Raw genomic sequence first — 15,449 nt, forward strand, 5'->3', positions numbered from 1 at the left:
TATGTCCTTTCAGCTCCTTAGTACATTCCCCATAATATTCTAATGAGCTTTTAAAAATATTACCCCTGCCTTCTGACAGTGATGGTCTCCTGCAATAGCCTATAATCCGTTCGTTTTACCATTAGTAGAAAACATTTCATAAACCACTGAAGTGTATATATATATATATATATATATATATATATATATATATATATATATATATATATATATATATATATATATATATATATATATATATATAATATATATATATATATATATATATAATATAGTATAATATATTTAAAAAGTCATACTAGGAAAGTTGAAAAATTACTATATATCAACTTACTTGCATGGATGTGTTTGTTGCAACAGTCTGGTCATTTGATTGCAGGGGTCTTTTTTCTGTACTTCATGAAGAACATGTAGAATCCCAATACACCAAATATAGAAGTCTTGATTATTTCTAAATAAATAGCCTTTTTATTTAACCCTACATATCCAACTGTGGCAATTCACTTTCAAGATATTTATCCAGAAACTCCTAACATGCCTAATTGTATGCTGCTCCTTTTGAATTACATATGCATTATATACAACCCTGGAGAGACAGAAAGTCAAACACAGGGGCATATGGTCTTATTCTTTTTTTTTTTTTTTTTTTTTCTTTAAATGTAATATCTCAAAAACAAATAAACAACAAAAAATAACACACTTTTGGTAACCAATACACTTGATGCTATTTTTGTGAGTCAAAATACTGAGAATGCATATACAGTTCGATATAGATTTTTTTTTTTTTTTTTTTTTTTTTTTTTTTTTTTTTGAGTGCGAGAAGTCTCTCAACTCAAATATACCTGCAGGACAGCATGATTGATAAACAAAACAGATGATCACCTTTATTAAATAACCATTTGCAAAATAAAATAAAACAGCCAATTTACTTATAGAAGGCCAACTAGGTTTGTGGAAATTAAACTAGAAAGTATACTTTGCACAAAGTCCCTATTATATCCAATGTCTTCTACTACATAAGGATTACTAGGTCTACTGGTTCTCCCACCCAGCATTAGGGAACCTCAGGTAGAGAAATAGTCAGTGCCTCTAAACAGTATGGTGACATGGAGCAAAGAACCACACAGACAGATAGGAGTGCCAAAGTGTAGCTCAGAAATGTGTCCACCATAGAAATGAAACATGGCACGTCTGAACCTTGTTTCTGGGTTTAACTCGCTGTGTCTTCAGACAAAATGTCCTCTGGAACAATTTTCCTTTTCATTACAAGACTATATCTCAGATACAATGATAAACACACTCTGATCACTCCATTCCACTGTGTACTGAGGGGCACATAATCTATTTCCTCAAAGGCTGCTTGACCTGGGTGTCTGTGTCAACTAGGGTAGCACTGTGGTAAACATAACCCAATGGAACATGAACCTCTGTCTGTGTGTGTGCAATTAACAGCATTGAGAAAGCGGAGACACTTCTTTTTTTGGCAGACTGTTAAACAAATCAGTAAAACAATCCAGTAATGACCATCTCTAATTAAAAATTAAAAAGAAAACAAAAACACCACAAAATGAAAGTTGAAAGTTGTAGAGGACTGAGCTGGCTGGCTGTGAGCTGAGAGGAGGGTGGCAGCTGGCTCACCACTCCTTCTTCTTCTCATCCATGGAGACACCTCCTGGCCCAAGGGCTACCACAAGCAGTAAACCCCCGATGACGGACATGGTCTGGAAGAAGTCATACTTGAGGAAGTCGTGCATGGGTTTGTAGGCGGGGACCGTCCAGAACGCGTTGAAGTAAACGTTGATGGCGAAGAGCCACACCACCAAAGTGAGTGCTGCCAGCTTTGTCTTGAAGCCGATTGCCACCAGGATGATCAGAGCAGTTCCCACTATGTTCTGCAGGATCTGAGGGAGAAAAAAAAAAAAAGTAAACACCAGAGATCAGAGTAAGATTTACTGATACCAAACTTTTCAAATGTACACACACAGCCAAGTCAAAGATATTTACAAAAATCAAGTTACAAAATAAAAGTAAACACTAATGTTGCTAATTGCCCCTTATTTTCTTCATTTTATTACAATATTCTAAATACAAAACCGCCAACTACGAAATATGAAAACATACCTGAATTTCAAACTCCTCCATGTTCTTGTTTTAATAACTTAACAGAAACGTGCACATTACTTTTAAACCTGGATACGCAAGCTTTTCTTCAAGACAGACCCCCCAAAAAAGAACAAGCAGGTGTACACAGCACTTCCAATTTCACACCTACCAATTCCAAACAGAAGATGGCCTTTTATTGAGCCATTTTTATTTGGATTTAATAGATGAAAAAGTACAAATTAGCTGGAGCAGTTTTTTTTTTTTTTTTTTAAGAAAGGTTTAGAAACTCAGCCAGGTTAAGCAAATTGCAAACGAGACTTCAGCAGTGAAGATCCCATTTATGGCAGTACTGGGACGGACACAAGATTTTCGTGTTCGGATATTCGCTCAATTTAAATATTTGTTAGGTTTTCAAACAATAAAATCCATTATATTGCTCTGAACGCAGGCAGAGACAGCATAGCAGCAGGGGCAGAGGGCGTGGCCCCTGTGTGTGTGCCTTTATTTTATAGCAAGACGTTACAATAAGTAACACGTTAAAGTAGAAACAGATCACACGAGTAAAGAATACGCTGTGTAGGCCTTACTTTAGCCCAGTGAATTAACTACAAACAAAGAATGCCAAACAGCAATTCGAGTTAAACGTTGTTTTGTTTATTCCCATAATAAACAGTATATAAAGTTGACACAGCATTGCTTTATTTTTACTCCTTACCTGCCGTTTCTTCTCAGTAAACAGCGGCCAGACACGTTTTCATAAAGTGATAACATGAGATTTACTTGTGCCTTTTTGTAGCTGAACAAGCAAACGAAAACTGAAATTTAATTTTAAACACTTCAAAACAAAAACACCCAAAAAGAGAAATCTACACGGAAACCCAAATTACCAGAAAAGGTAAAACCAAAGCAGTGCGAGAAAAAGGTGAGACTTATTTTTATTTTTCCATGGAAACCCTGCCAATGTGTGCTGTAGTTGCTCTGTGGACAAATAGAACACAGCACCTTTCAATAATGAACCCATGTACTCACAAAGAAGAAACTGGCATCAAAGTGCAGCAGAGTCATGAACATGAGAACCAGCAGGACCCGGCCCCCCAGCTGCATGTACTGCTTTGGAGAGCTCTCTCCCATGGAAGGCACGCCAGCAAACATGCTTTTCCCCTCGGAACGGGACTCTGCCAGCAGCAGCAGCAAACCCCCTCCCAGTGCTAGATTCCTGTGGGAAACAGAACGAGAGAAGGAATAAAACCCATTATAAAACTCATGCAATTAGGGTCCGTTCTGTGTCTACCGGCAGTGTCTTGTACACAACAGTGAAACTTCACTATTTAAGGCCAGACAAGGGAACACCAAAATTGCCTTAATAGAGGGTTGGTCTTATTGCTGTGGATACACACAATTTATTAGCAGTATTGATGAAAGCAAGCACATTTTTGCAAGTGGATGACACTTACGGCAGGTTTTCCAGATCAGCAGTAACCTTAAACTACTTATTGTAACCTTCACAGTCCACCAGCGGTGACTGTCCACTGCCTGCGCAAAGGAACTGTAACTTCTGCCCAATACTAGGGATGAGCACTTCCGTTATTTGAAATAATCGAATGCATGTAATTTATTATACAATTACACTATTATACTTTACATTAACATGTAACTGGATACAAATAATGCTTACAGAATACCAAAATTGAATACATAAAACAACAAATCGCAGTACTCTTTGACAATGCTTTAATAAGTAGCTTTTTTTATTGACAGGAAGTGTAATAAGAGTAGTATGCATAATTTCCAAACAGCAATTAAAAGGCAACATAACACAGAGATTATAATGACTCAAATCATTGGACAATAAATAAAATACATTATAAATATATGTTTACATGAAGTAACATATATAATCTGGTACATACCTCTCTTTGTTACATGAAGCCTTATAAATAACGTAGTACAGAGTAGACATTAAATCATTAAATGGCATTAACCAAAAGTCAAGTTAAAACTACAAAACATGTTTGTTTTTTTAGCCCTGTCCTTCAACATTGCTGGTAATCAGTGTATTTTTGCAAGCACTGCATTTGGTGGAGCAAGCTGTACTGGTTTTGTTGTGATTTACCGGTACTTCCGCGGCTTGTGCAAGGCATAATCTTAGTGGACACAGCACGAGGCTTGCGGCTGGACATCTCTCTACAGGCAGGTGGTTTAACATTGTCCCTGTGCTGTTCATGTACCTCGGTCTCTTATTGCAAAGTGTGAATTTTACTGTTTTAGCGTATACTTTGGTAAAATAAAACATGACAGCCGACAATACCGCATTGTACAATCTCTCTTTTTTCTTTGTAAAATGCCACTTTTGTAGGCCTTTTTCTTTGTAAAATGCCACTGTATTGGGACTCCCCAATACAGAGTCTGTGCCAGGAATGGGCAGAAAATTCTGCAGGATTGCTGATCTCGTCCACACTGTAAGCACGTTGCTGCCTTGCATGAGGCAAAGGGCTGCAGTGCAAAGTACTATCCCACTCATTTTGCCCGTGCTATGTATGGTCCATAATAAAACGGGTGTTCTTTCAAACCCAGGTGTCTAGTTACTTGTCAAGTCTCAGTACAGTCACTGTATCAGATTCCTTACTGTGCGTTACAATTAGGCAGAGTTGTGTAAATCCATCAAATTTGACATCTTGTATAAATTTCCGTCCCAAAAAATTGAAAAAAAAAAAACCTGCACCAATGGTGTTTTTACAAAATGTGTTTCATTAAATCCCTTTAATGGTTGAAATCAATACTTTCAGAACCAACTTGATAAAGTCAGATCTACATGCAAAATGACACCATCTGGACCAAATAAAAAGGCACAGATAATTAAAGGGCACTTACAGCAGAATAAAAGGTACTTACCTCATCAAAAACTTAACATCCCATAAAATGCTATATGCGATAGTCTGTAAAAGAAGAGACAGTTAAATCAGTTTTGATCCGAATTAAATCTTTAGCCTCAACTAGCAACCATCAAATTGTTCAAAAGTCAATTTAATAATCGTGAAGACTTGGGGAGGGATTCTAATCCCATTACTAAAATGTCACATACTTTTCTAGCTGTAATAAATCATCTAGTTAAGATAGAATGAATGAAAATAGAACACTGTCCAGATAGCATCAAGTTTATGCAACCTGGCATGTCAGCTGAACAATTCCAGAATAAAATGAATAGAAGGAAATTTCAGAATTAACACGAAATGTGAGAAATAATTTGGCATCCAGTTGATTCTGCCGGGATATGTTGAATATAAACAAGATTAAAATCTACAGTGCTGCATCCTCTCTGAGGTTAACTTAACTAAAACATTTCAAAAAGCCACAGAATAATGACTCAGAAAAGCTGTACAAACACTTTTCTGAGATTACCAAAGAAAAAGGGTGCATATCCTGCAGAGCATCAAAAGATACCCTCAAAAGAGTTTTCTATTTGGACTGAACAATCAGTCTTGCCAGAGAAACGGAACCTGTCCCACTTATTGGAGGATGGTGGTAACTGGAGATTAGCCAAATTACAAGAGTTAGTTTTTCATATCTCTGATAAGAGGCGGAACTGTGTTATCCAGCTTAAAATTCTCTCTCCTCAGGCATTCGACTGCAGATCTATAGCAATACTAATAACAGACCAAAAGTTAATTAAATGACTGTTAAAAACATTACGATTTTCCAAGACAAAACAATGACCGAACAGGATATTATGTATATTCAGTGTCTATAAAATGCTATTTGAATCTGTCACGGAGAATGGCAGCTCCGGTTTTGTTATGTTAACTCTGGTTTCACCCATGCTAAAAATGGAGCAAATAGCTAGCTATAATGTTACCATGATCTTGGTTGATATTCCTTATTCTGTTATTACTTCTTAGATAATGTCTTCAAAACTGTACAGCATTTAAAAATGCTGGGTGCAAACATACATATTTATGAACAAACCAGTTAGTATAACACGTTGCATGAATATTTTAAATGCAGTGGTACCGTGCTGGAATTAGCTTTCATTTTCAAAACAGCTTGGTTGTGATTGTAACCTTATAATTTATAAGTTCATACAATGCACGGTTGAACAATAATGTGGCACGTTACTTTTTATTTAATTTATTTATTTTTAAATAACTCTTTATAGGTCTGCATGATTCATTAATTAGTACCGAAATCTCAGTCAAGAGGATCATTTCGCACCACTTACTTTGATGGCATATCAAATGCTTAGATAAGAAATATGGTTGCATTCTTGTACATTAGTTTCATTACTTAGTTGAGCACAAAGTGGTTTAAATAAATACTTTGATTTAAATATAGGTCTACTATGTGATAGTTTGGTAAATTCAGTCTATTTAAAACAGTATGTAGGTTTTTATTTTTTTTATATATATATAATTATTAGTCTAATAAACCGCTACCGAATAAGTACATTTTGCTACCTACTTTCCAGGCAAGTAGCAAATTCTAACTACTGTCTTAAAAAGTTAACTTCTATCCCTGCTTTAACCCATACAGGACATTGGACTTTTTACACAAATACTGACACATCTACATGCATGTACCAAGCAAAATTACTATTTACTTGCCTGTAAAGCTAGGATTCCAAATAATCCAAAACAGGCATATTGCACAAAATTTCTGCTAAGAATAAGCACACAGCCACCTGCCAAAGAGAAAGAGAGATAAGGGGGAGGAGAGAAGTCATTTTACCATCCAATTCATTTTACCAGTATATAAAAAGATTAAAATCTACTGTGCCACATCCTCTGAGGCTAACTTGACTAAAACATTTGAAAGCAATGTACTGAAAAAGTTATTCAACCCCTCCTGCTGGTTTGTGGTGCTTGAGTGGGACATCTGTTTCTTACAAAATACCTTTGTATCCGTATCCTAATGTTCCTCACCTAGCTGTCCCGTCAGATTAAGCAGCACGAAGCAGGTTGCCAAGAAGTAGCCACAGTTCCAGGTGGCTTCAATGTAGTCCCGCTGTTCGTTCCACTGGAACCACATCCGGATCCCGTCCTCCAGGAATGTGCTGATGAGGCAGAGTCGTGCCAAGTGGGGCAGGTATTGCTTTGTCACACGGAGGAACTGCCAGGAGAGAGGTGGAAGGATTCTGTGCATAGTTCAAAAGGTTGGGCATTCTTAATACGCTGTAATCTGCATTACCTCCTCCAATTATTACCAGATATAATAAAGACCAAGAAACTGGAAAGGGTCAAGAAAAAAAAAAAAAAAAGGCTGTAATCCCTAGACTTATAACCTTCCACAGACTTATATGGAATATGTCTATACACCTCAAAGTAAAGAAACTGCTTTTCCAGCAGAATTGAAAACCTACATTGAAAATAAAACACTAATAAAATGTAAGGCATTCAGGTCATGTTGCTAGGTAGAAACACGAAACCACTATTCTAATTAAAAGTTGTAATACCTTTAGTTATTTTGAATGTTAAACGCAAGCTTTCAGACTCTTGACTGACCTCTCAAACGTCACAGCTATACTGCTTCCCTGTTAACAGGATAGCCATCAGCCTCTATGAATTTCCTTATTCCCACCCTCTAAAGCCATTGATTTGTCAACATTCAGACTGAACCCGCCCCTGGTATCCGTAGCAAACAGCTATTGGTTAGAAAGCCGAGTAAACTCGTAACTGCAATGCTATAATAATGCAGGTGACAGAGACTGGATAAAGTAGGACAACCAGACAAAAAAACGAAAATTAATCAATATTTATTTTATATAGTGCCTTTCATAGTGGACCACCAGCAAAAAGCGCTTTACAAGATTAAAAAAAAACAATGCAAATACATTAAATACAGGCATATTACATTAAATACAAGGTTAGGATGTGAACTCTAAACATTGTGGATGCGTGTGTCATGCAGAGACATACATTAAACTGAGGAAAAACCTGAAATAGCAATTTAGACAACAGCCAATAACAGATATGAGGCTTGCAGAGCATTGAAAGCAAAAGAGAACAAGTGGGTCTTGAGAGTTGATTTGAAGCAAGCGAATGTGGGAGCTACACGCACTACAGCTGGGACAGAGTTCCAGAGAGGCAGGGCCATGAAGCTAAAAGAGTGCTCTTCAAGTGTGGTGCACTTTTGCTTGGGTATAACAAGCAGAGTCAAAGGACCTCAGCTTGTGGGCAGGGACATAGCAGATCAGCAGGTTGTGTGATGAAGGACCTTGTAGGCAAGCAGGAGAATTGTGAAAGTAATCTTGAACTTTACAGGTTTGAAATTGCAAGTTGTTGAATTTGCTGAAAAATATGTTAATCACAACGCTGAAAAAACAGTATGTGATTGGAGACAAAAGTCAAAATGACCAAAGAAAAACAAGCGGATAGGAGGAAACAAATTATTATTTTTTTTTTTTCCCCCCAATTTAGTTAGTTAACCCATTTTATAAGTGCAGAAAGGCACTATACTCTAATATCACCCTGCCCTTTGGTTGATGCTACTTGTCTTTGCAAGGCAACCCAGGGCGTGGCGACATTGGAGCACATCACACACCCTGTCGTTCCTCACTGCTTACTTTACCAATGATCTTCAGATACTCTTTGCAATTCTGATTCTGATTTTATTAACAATTCTAAAGTTACAGGACTTCTGGAAATGTATGTCATTGCTCATATTGCCTTTTACAGGTTGATAAAAAAGGACACATGTAGCCATTTAGAATATGTTCAGTTGTCAGACCAATAACAAAACCACACACAAACTGCATTGTATGATAAAGGGTTTGTTAATTGTATCAAAACAGATTTGTACAATGTTCTTTTATAATAAGAGGTTACAAATTAGATCCAAGTGAATGGTTTAGAATGGAACAGATACAATACAAAACTGTTTGATGTGAATGTGCTTCAGCCACACCAGTTTCATTGCATCAATGAATAGGCAACATGCCCAATGACAGACAGCGCAAGATAAGATGTAATCTGTGAAAAACCGTACTGCACTGTATACTGTGATATGGTTTGTCATTATCCTTGCCACATTACATTGAAGTGCTGGGTTTTCAGATTCATTATTACTAGCAATAAAGCACAAGAATTAAATGAAATGAAAAGTGTGTGCTGTACAACATTATCAAACCCACTGCTTCCTCTTTCTATAGCCAGCAACAGAACCGGAAGACACTGCTGAAGTGAACAGCCCTAGGAAGTGCGAGTGTAACAGATTTCCTGAAAGCAAGGCATACAAACTGGGAACTTTATTTCAGACCTAACTTAGTACCAGATATCAACTTTTAAGATGTTGCAGATGTTCATTATAGCATGTGTTTCTTTCTAAACTGCATGTCAGACTTATGTAGCTAATAGAAGTATAAAACATGTCAGATCTGTGGCACTATCACTTTAATACGCTGAGAACTGTTGTTAGAAGAAACTGTAGAAAAAAGTGACTGATCTGTGCTAATAACGTGCATTATAGGTACAGTAATATTTTACACTATCCAGTACTATGGTTTCCAAAGTCTATTGACAGATGGTCAGCAAAAATATAGGGCTGGAGATGGAGAACAAACATTGCAACCTAGTTTTAAATTTGTATTTTAGATTTTCCAATTATATAACCATTTATATTACATTTATTACACAGTGAAACTTTGCTAGTAAGGCCATCATGGACCCTGAAACAGGGAGTTGGTCCTACTACTACACATTGATACTATAGGATTGGGATTATTACAATTTCATTATCTGTTGGTTATGTGAAGAGTAGTTTAATAACATATGTTTGATCAATGTGGCACTGCAGATGATGGCATTGAAACTGACCCAGTGCAGATTGTACACACAGCCATCAGCAGTCCTGAGGTTTGAAAGAGGCACCAGTTAAGAAACTTTTGGCTGGTTTCAGAGACCATTTTAGCACTAATCTTGGCCTTCTTAAATTATCATTCACATACTGTTTTAAAATGACTACCATATGCAAATCAAAGTAAAAGATTTGCACACATTTTACAAAAAACTGCAATGGCCGACCTGTTACAGTATTCGGCTTAACGGGTTTATAACGTTCTGCTTATTGAACAATTCACCCTATACCGAAACCGTTAATAAAGGCTGATGGGATGGCGCAATCACACTATATTAACGTCAATAAACAACCAAACAATGCCCCACTCTCAATGCTTACAGACACGATCTGGTATGAAACTGCCTAAAACAGAACATCAGGTTGAGAAATATGATATTAGGCACGCGTCATTAAATTGGAACGATTTGCAATCAACAGGTAAAAGCACGTTACCTGTAATTTTACAAAGCGTTATGTTCACTGTTTTTTAAACACAGTGTTTCTCGAGTAATTAATATGACAGCAATCATCTCGACTCACACGTCGCATAAAAAGACAGGCAGTCCATTCAACAAGTAGACTGCATTTGTTCTTACCGTAAACTGAACAGGAAATGTCGACATAGAGCAAAGCAGAGCATTTTAAATTAAACAAACTGCCAGAAAGCGATCAGCTTATTAAATTACACATTTATTTCGATACATAAATGACCAGGATGCACGAATCTCCATGAACTTGTTAATCCACACTACATTAACATACGTTTCTCTTCTACACTCGTCATCATTCCACAGGCAATACTTTATAGAGGATTTCCAACTACATGCAGTTCATTTATAGAGAATTTCCAATGGTCTCAAGTGGCAGCCCCTTGGGCAACATGCAGGTATAGCCTAGGCTAGACTGGTATGCAGGCGAGGTTGGGGTAGCTGGTAATGTGCACGGAGTCTATATTTCAGCCAGTTTCCAGCCTCTCTCTCTCTCCCTCCCTGCCAACAGGGCAATGAGCTAACTCAGCTGCCCAACTGGGGCCCAGCATTAGCTAGCGACTATATCCCAATGTACAACAGCCACAGGCCTTAATGCTTGCTTGCTTGCTTGCTTGCTTGCTTGCTTACCTGGTCTGTCACGTCCTCGGCCGTACTCATGATATCGTTCTGCCGCATATCTCGTTGGGTCGGTCGCTCGGTATGAATCTGGTATGATAACCGTGCCCGGGCTGCTCTGTCTCTCTCAGGTAGCCTACCTCCGTTTTGCTCACACTGTATAACTCTTTCAATTGAGCCTCTGCAGGAAGGGCCGCCTCTGCCCCACAATGCCGTGCGACGAGCTACAGCTCTCCATCGCTCTCTCCCGCATGCCACGTATTGGTTGTTCTTAAAGGAGCCGCTGTTTTATTTACTGTGTTTGCTCAGCCATACCCCACCCATTCAATCACACTGTAAGAAGCTTAACAGTCAAATTTAATGGCCCGAGGACAGACATTTTCTTGTAGCTGCTTTTTATTAAAATAAATATTATATATATATATATATATATATATATATATATATATATATATATATATATGTATATATGGGTCCACCACTCACCCCACCCACCTCAAACTTTTTTTTTATTTCAATGCTTGTTAAATAAAAAAATAATACAAACAAATGTTCAATTGATGTAATATATTCCTTCCTTTTACTCGTGAAGATTTTTCAAATTAGCAAAATTGTTTTTTGTACAATATTAACATTTAATGATTAGTGATTTTGTGGAATTGTATAGTGTCACCACTTTTAAAGTATATTTTCACATCAAAATGCACACATTTTAAATATAGTGATGTTTTTACAAATAAGTACTTGCAATTGTAGTTGTCAAGACTCAGCCGTTACCACAGACACGGTCTGAAGGGAAACGGAAGCTCTGACCAGCACTTGAGCAGATGCATAATTTGGAGCTACTCATTTGGGAATTAAAATTGTGATGGAAGAAAAGAGACGTTTGCTTCTAAAATGCCTAAACCGCGCACAACAATGGTGACAAAATAATAATGTGCAGATTTTGCAACTGTCAGCTGGAATGTGAGTTGAAATATATTGTCATTAAGCCCTAGCTGTTTATTCCTGCCCTGCGTCAGCAGTTCCGGCTCACTGCCCCAACCTGCCTGGAGCTCACATTGGCAGCTCAGGTAGATGCTGAGATCAAGAAGGGTGAGTGTGACAGGACCTCTGTGGGGGAGAAGCATCTGAAGAGGCGGCCCAACCACACACCACCCAGAATGTGCATGGCCCAACCCTGTGAAGAGGAAGCCATGGATGGCACGACCACCCCCACCTGGTCTACAGAGTTAGCCACCCTCATACGGGCCGTGGCCTCTGAGCCCTGAGCCTCTGGGACCTGCCTGTCGCTGTGCTGGGGCTGCAGCCAAGCTGGCCATCTACAGCACCACTGCCCCACTACCAAGATTGTACCAACCCACCTGACATAGCAGCCACCAAGAAATGCTAAGGGGCCTGCATAAGTGGGACAACACAGCCCCCCCCAGTCCTTTTCATCGACGACCACCAGCCCGCAACGCATGCAACCGCTGCCCACCTGTCAAGCTGAGAAAGTGGGTCTCCACCTTCCCCGGAAGGCAGGCCTGCCATTGTGATTGGGAGGATCACTGTAGGGGACTTCTGCCACATCCCTGTCTAAGTCGAGGGGTTAAATGCACAGCTCTGGTGGACACCGGTTCAGCGGTTACTCTGATCAACCTGATGTGCTCCCAGCAGAGGTCCGGCTGGAACACACCACTGTACAGTTATACACTGTTACAGGGGAGCTAGCACCGATGCAAGGGAAGGGCAAACTGGCCACTGAAGTGGCTAGATGGATGATACACCACCCTGTCTGGGTTGCGGCTGTCCAGGACCCCTACATACTGGGCCTGATTTTCCTGTGCTACACAGGTGGGCAACTAGACCTCAGAACCAAGACAGTCAGGCTGGAATCGGGACCCCTGTGCTCGACAAGTTCAGGCCCTGTCAAGCCCTGCCTCGCGCTCCACCACACACCATGCCACAAGCCCCGTCATCCACCAGACTTTGTCACTGCCCCGGAACAACATCAACGATGGGATTGGAGGTTTGTACAGGCCTTGACACCATCGCCACCCCCCTGCACAGTCTCCTGTGGAAAGATGAGCCTTTTGTCTGGACCTCTGAGCACCAGGAGGCGTTCAGTAGACTGAAGAATGCCCTGTGTCAATCTCCTGTGCTGGCTCCCCTTCCCCCCTTCCCCCCTTACTGCTGGACACAGATGTGAGCCATGAGGGTATTGGAGATGTCCTGTTCCAACCGGGGCCTGAAGGAGAGCACATAGTGGTCACTCAACAAGGCAGAATGCCGGTACTGTGTTACCCGAGGGAAGCTTCTAGGGGTAGTTGAGTCGGTTCACCACTTACGCCACTATCTCTGGGGACCACACCGCCCTGCAGTGGCTAATGACGTTCTGGAGAGCAGCTGTAGACATTTCACTACTAGATTAAACATTGGGCCAGTTAAAAACGTCCCAATATGGACGTCCTGTCCCGAAAGCCCTGCACATACAATGTGCTTGAGCCCTTTGTCGCCAGGCAATGGCATCGTTGCAGGACTCTTTGTCTGTGGTTTTTGTCTTGTTCTGCACGTCTTGTCCTATCTGTTTCATGTACTGTGAGGGAACAGGTCACATTGTTAAAATAGGGAAGGGGAAGGTGTGTGTGTGTGTGTGTGTGTCTGTGCATGGGTGTGTGGGAGCACAAATAGGCTAGCTGTCTATCATACTAACTAGATGGATAAACGCTATCTGCTCTGACTCTGGTTACCTGTAGACTGACCCTGTAGAAACCAATCAAATTGCAAATCAACTTCTATTCAATTTAACCAAACTCACCTGGTACTAATCACAAACAGTAGATCATCTAATTAAAACAACACCACCTTTATAATGTTACTTACAGCTAATGTTAATTATTTGAAGCAGAATCACTTATCTGTCTGCCTCTGACTCTGGTTACCTGTAGACTAACCACAAGTAGATTCAATCAGCTTAAGTAGGCTCCATCCTCACGTTGCAAGGGAACTGGTTAACAGCTGCTAAACTACGCTAAAGACACTACTTAAGCAATACAATAGTTTCAATGCACTTCAATGGGATCACACAACTACAAAACGTTGTGTGGAAACCAATCAAATTATAATTTGTCTTGCCCTTAGTTACCTGCCAAAACACTGGGTGTGGATACGAGGAGTTTCACTTTTTACACTTTGAAAATATAGATTATTCCAGCAGTTTATGAATAAAAACAATAGAAAGAAACACTATATGATTTATAACAAATGCAAAAGTTACAAACAACAAATATAGAAAAGTATGATGTTTTATTCACTTTTGTATGCTTTAAGAAACATAGAATATATAAAATAGCATATGGGTTGGACTAGTATATGTCTCTCTTTGTTTTTGGGCTGGTAATGCACCTGACTGCGTCACCCATCAGTGGCGGACATAAGGCCGACAGAAATGGCTGGCAATTGAATTGATAAAGTAGGCGAATAATAGGGTTCCAGGGTTGGTTATGTTCCTGGATGCTGGAAGGTTTTGGAAAACAAAACTGTGTATTCTTATGTGTTCTGACACATAAATAAGGCAGCATTCTGTTACTGCTCTGCAGTCATTGTATGAAGATGAATAACTCCAGGTGAGATACAGAGAGTCTAAGCTATGGATGGATATGGACTTTTTGTCAGAAGTTTGTTGGTAAGCCTAGTTTATGTAAATATAAACTCATATGTTATGCACTTCACTGCATTCACTCAATTATAAACATCACCGACTAGACCACAGTTCACCAAATGCAAAATAGTGCTACTGTATTTATTTGCATAATCAAATCAATCATGTGTAAAATCATTACATAATGCATTGCCATAATTAATGACCCTGTCGTTACACATGGAGTAACCTTTCTATTTAAAAAATGTAGAAAGCACTGAAAAAAATACACCTCCTTATTTTGTGCAGTGTAGTAATGGCGGCCCATTCTTAACAAAGCTTTTTCATGAATATTTCATCAGACAGATACAATCTATTTTTAATTCCAGTAGTAATGTTTAAATCCATTTTGCATAATCCAACCCAACACATTTTATGTAACGAGATCTGTCTTTGTTACATACTAGTATCAGTTCCCAATGTCTGTCCTAAACTTTTTAGACATCAACCTTATGGATTGATATTTTATATAAAGCAACAATAGTTAAGGTACATGCATCAATTGCAAATGTACTAAAAAAAAAAGAAAGAAAAATCGATACATTTTTTTCCTCTAATTATTAGAACATAGTTTAATTTGTCCCTGTTCATGGTGAGATCTGAAGTTTGCTGTAATTCTCCCAGTTTTTGCAATTTTATTTTTGTTGGTCTTTGTAGTCCATAATATTTAACTGGAAAATGTGTTGTACAGCAATAACATATTGAAAAACATGAGACAAATTTCAATTTAG

General features: G+C 38.9%; 1 protein-coding gene across 1 annotated transcript; it reads right to left on the minus strand.

The window, feature by feature from the left end:
* Positions 1-858: 858 nt before the first annotated feature.
* On the minus strand, positions 859-11,253 carry LOC121303567 (surfeit locus protein 4-like). Its single transcript, XM_041234354.1, has 6 exons — positions 11,049-11,253; positions 7,020-7,206; positions 6,702-6,778; positions 4,996-5,039; positions 3,133-3,319; positions 859-1,901 (listed from the first exon to the last, which is right to left on the minus strand). Exons 1-6 carry the CDS (start codon positions 11,094-11,096, stop codon positions 1,635-1,637), a joined length of 810 nt encoding a protein of 269 aa, XP_041090288.1. The 5' UTR covers positions 11,097-11,253; the 3' UTR covers positions 859-1,634.
* Between the last annotated feature and the right edge of the window lie 4,196 nt (positions 11,254-15,449).

The sequence above is a fragment of the Polyodon spathula genome, chromosome 33, assembly GCF_017654505.1.
Source record: "Polyodon spathula isolate WHYD16114869_AA chromosome 33, ASM1765450v1, whole genome shotgun sequence".
NCBI classification, from domain to species: Eukaryota; Metazoa; Chordata; class Actinopteri; order Acipenseriformes; family Polyodontidae; genus Polyodon; species Polyodon spathula.

Coding starts and splice junctions, on each gene's coding strand:
- LOC121303567 (XM_041234354.1), bottom strand. CDS start 11,096: ATGCGGCAGAACGATATCATGAGTACGGCCGAGGACGTGACAGACCAG. Junction 6,779..7,019: donor TAATCTGACGGGACAGCTAG/GTGAGGAACATT, acceptor TCTCTTTGGCAG/GTGGCTGTGTGCTTATTCTT. Junction 3,320..4,995: donor GATGTTAAGTTTTTGATGAG/GTAAGTACCTTT, acceptor TGTTTCCCACAG/GAATCTAGCACTGGGAGGGG.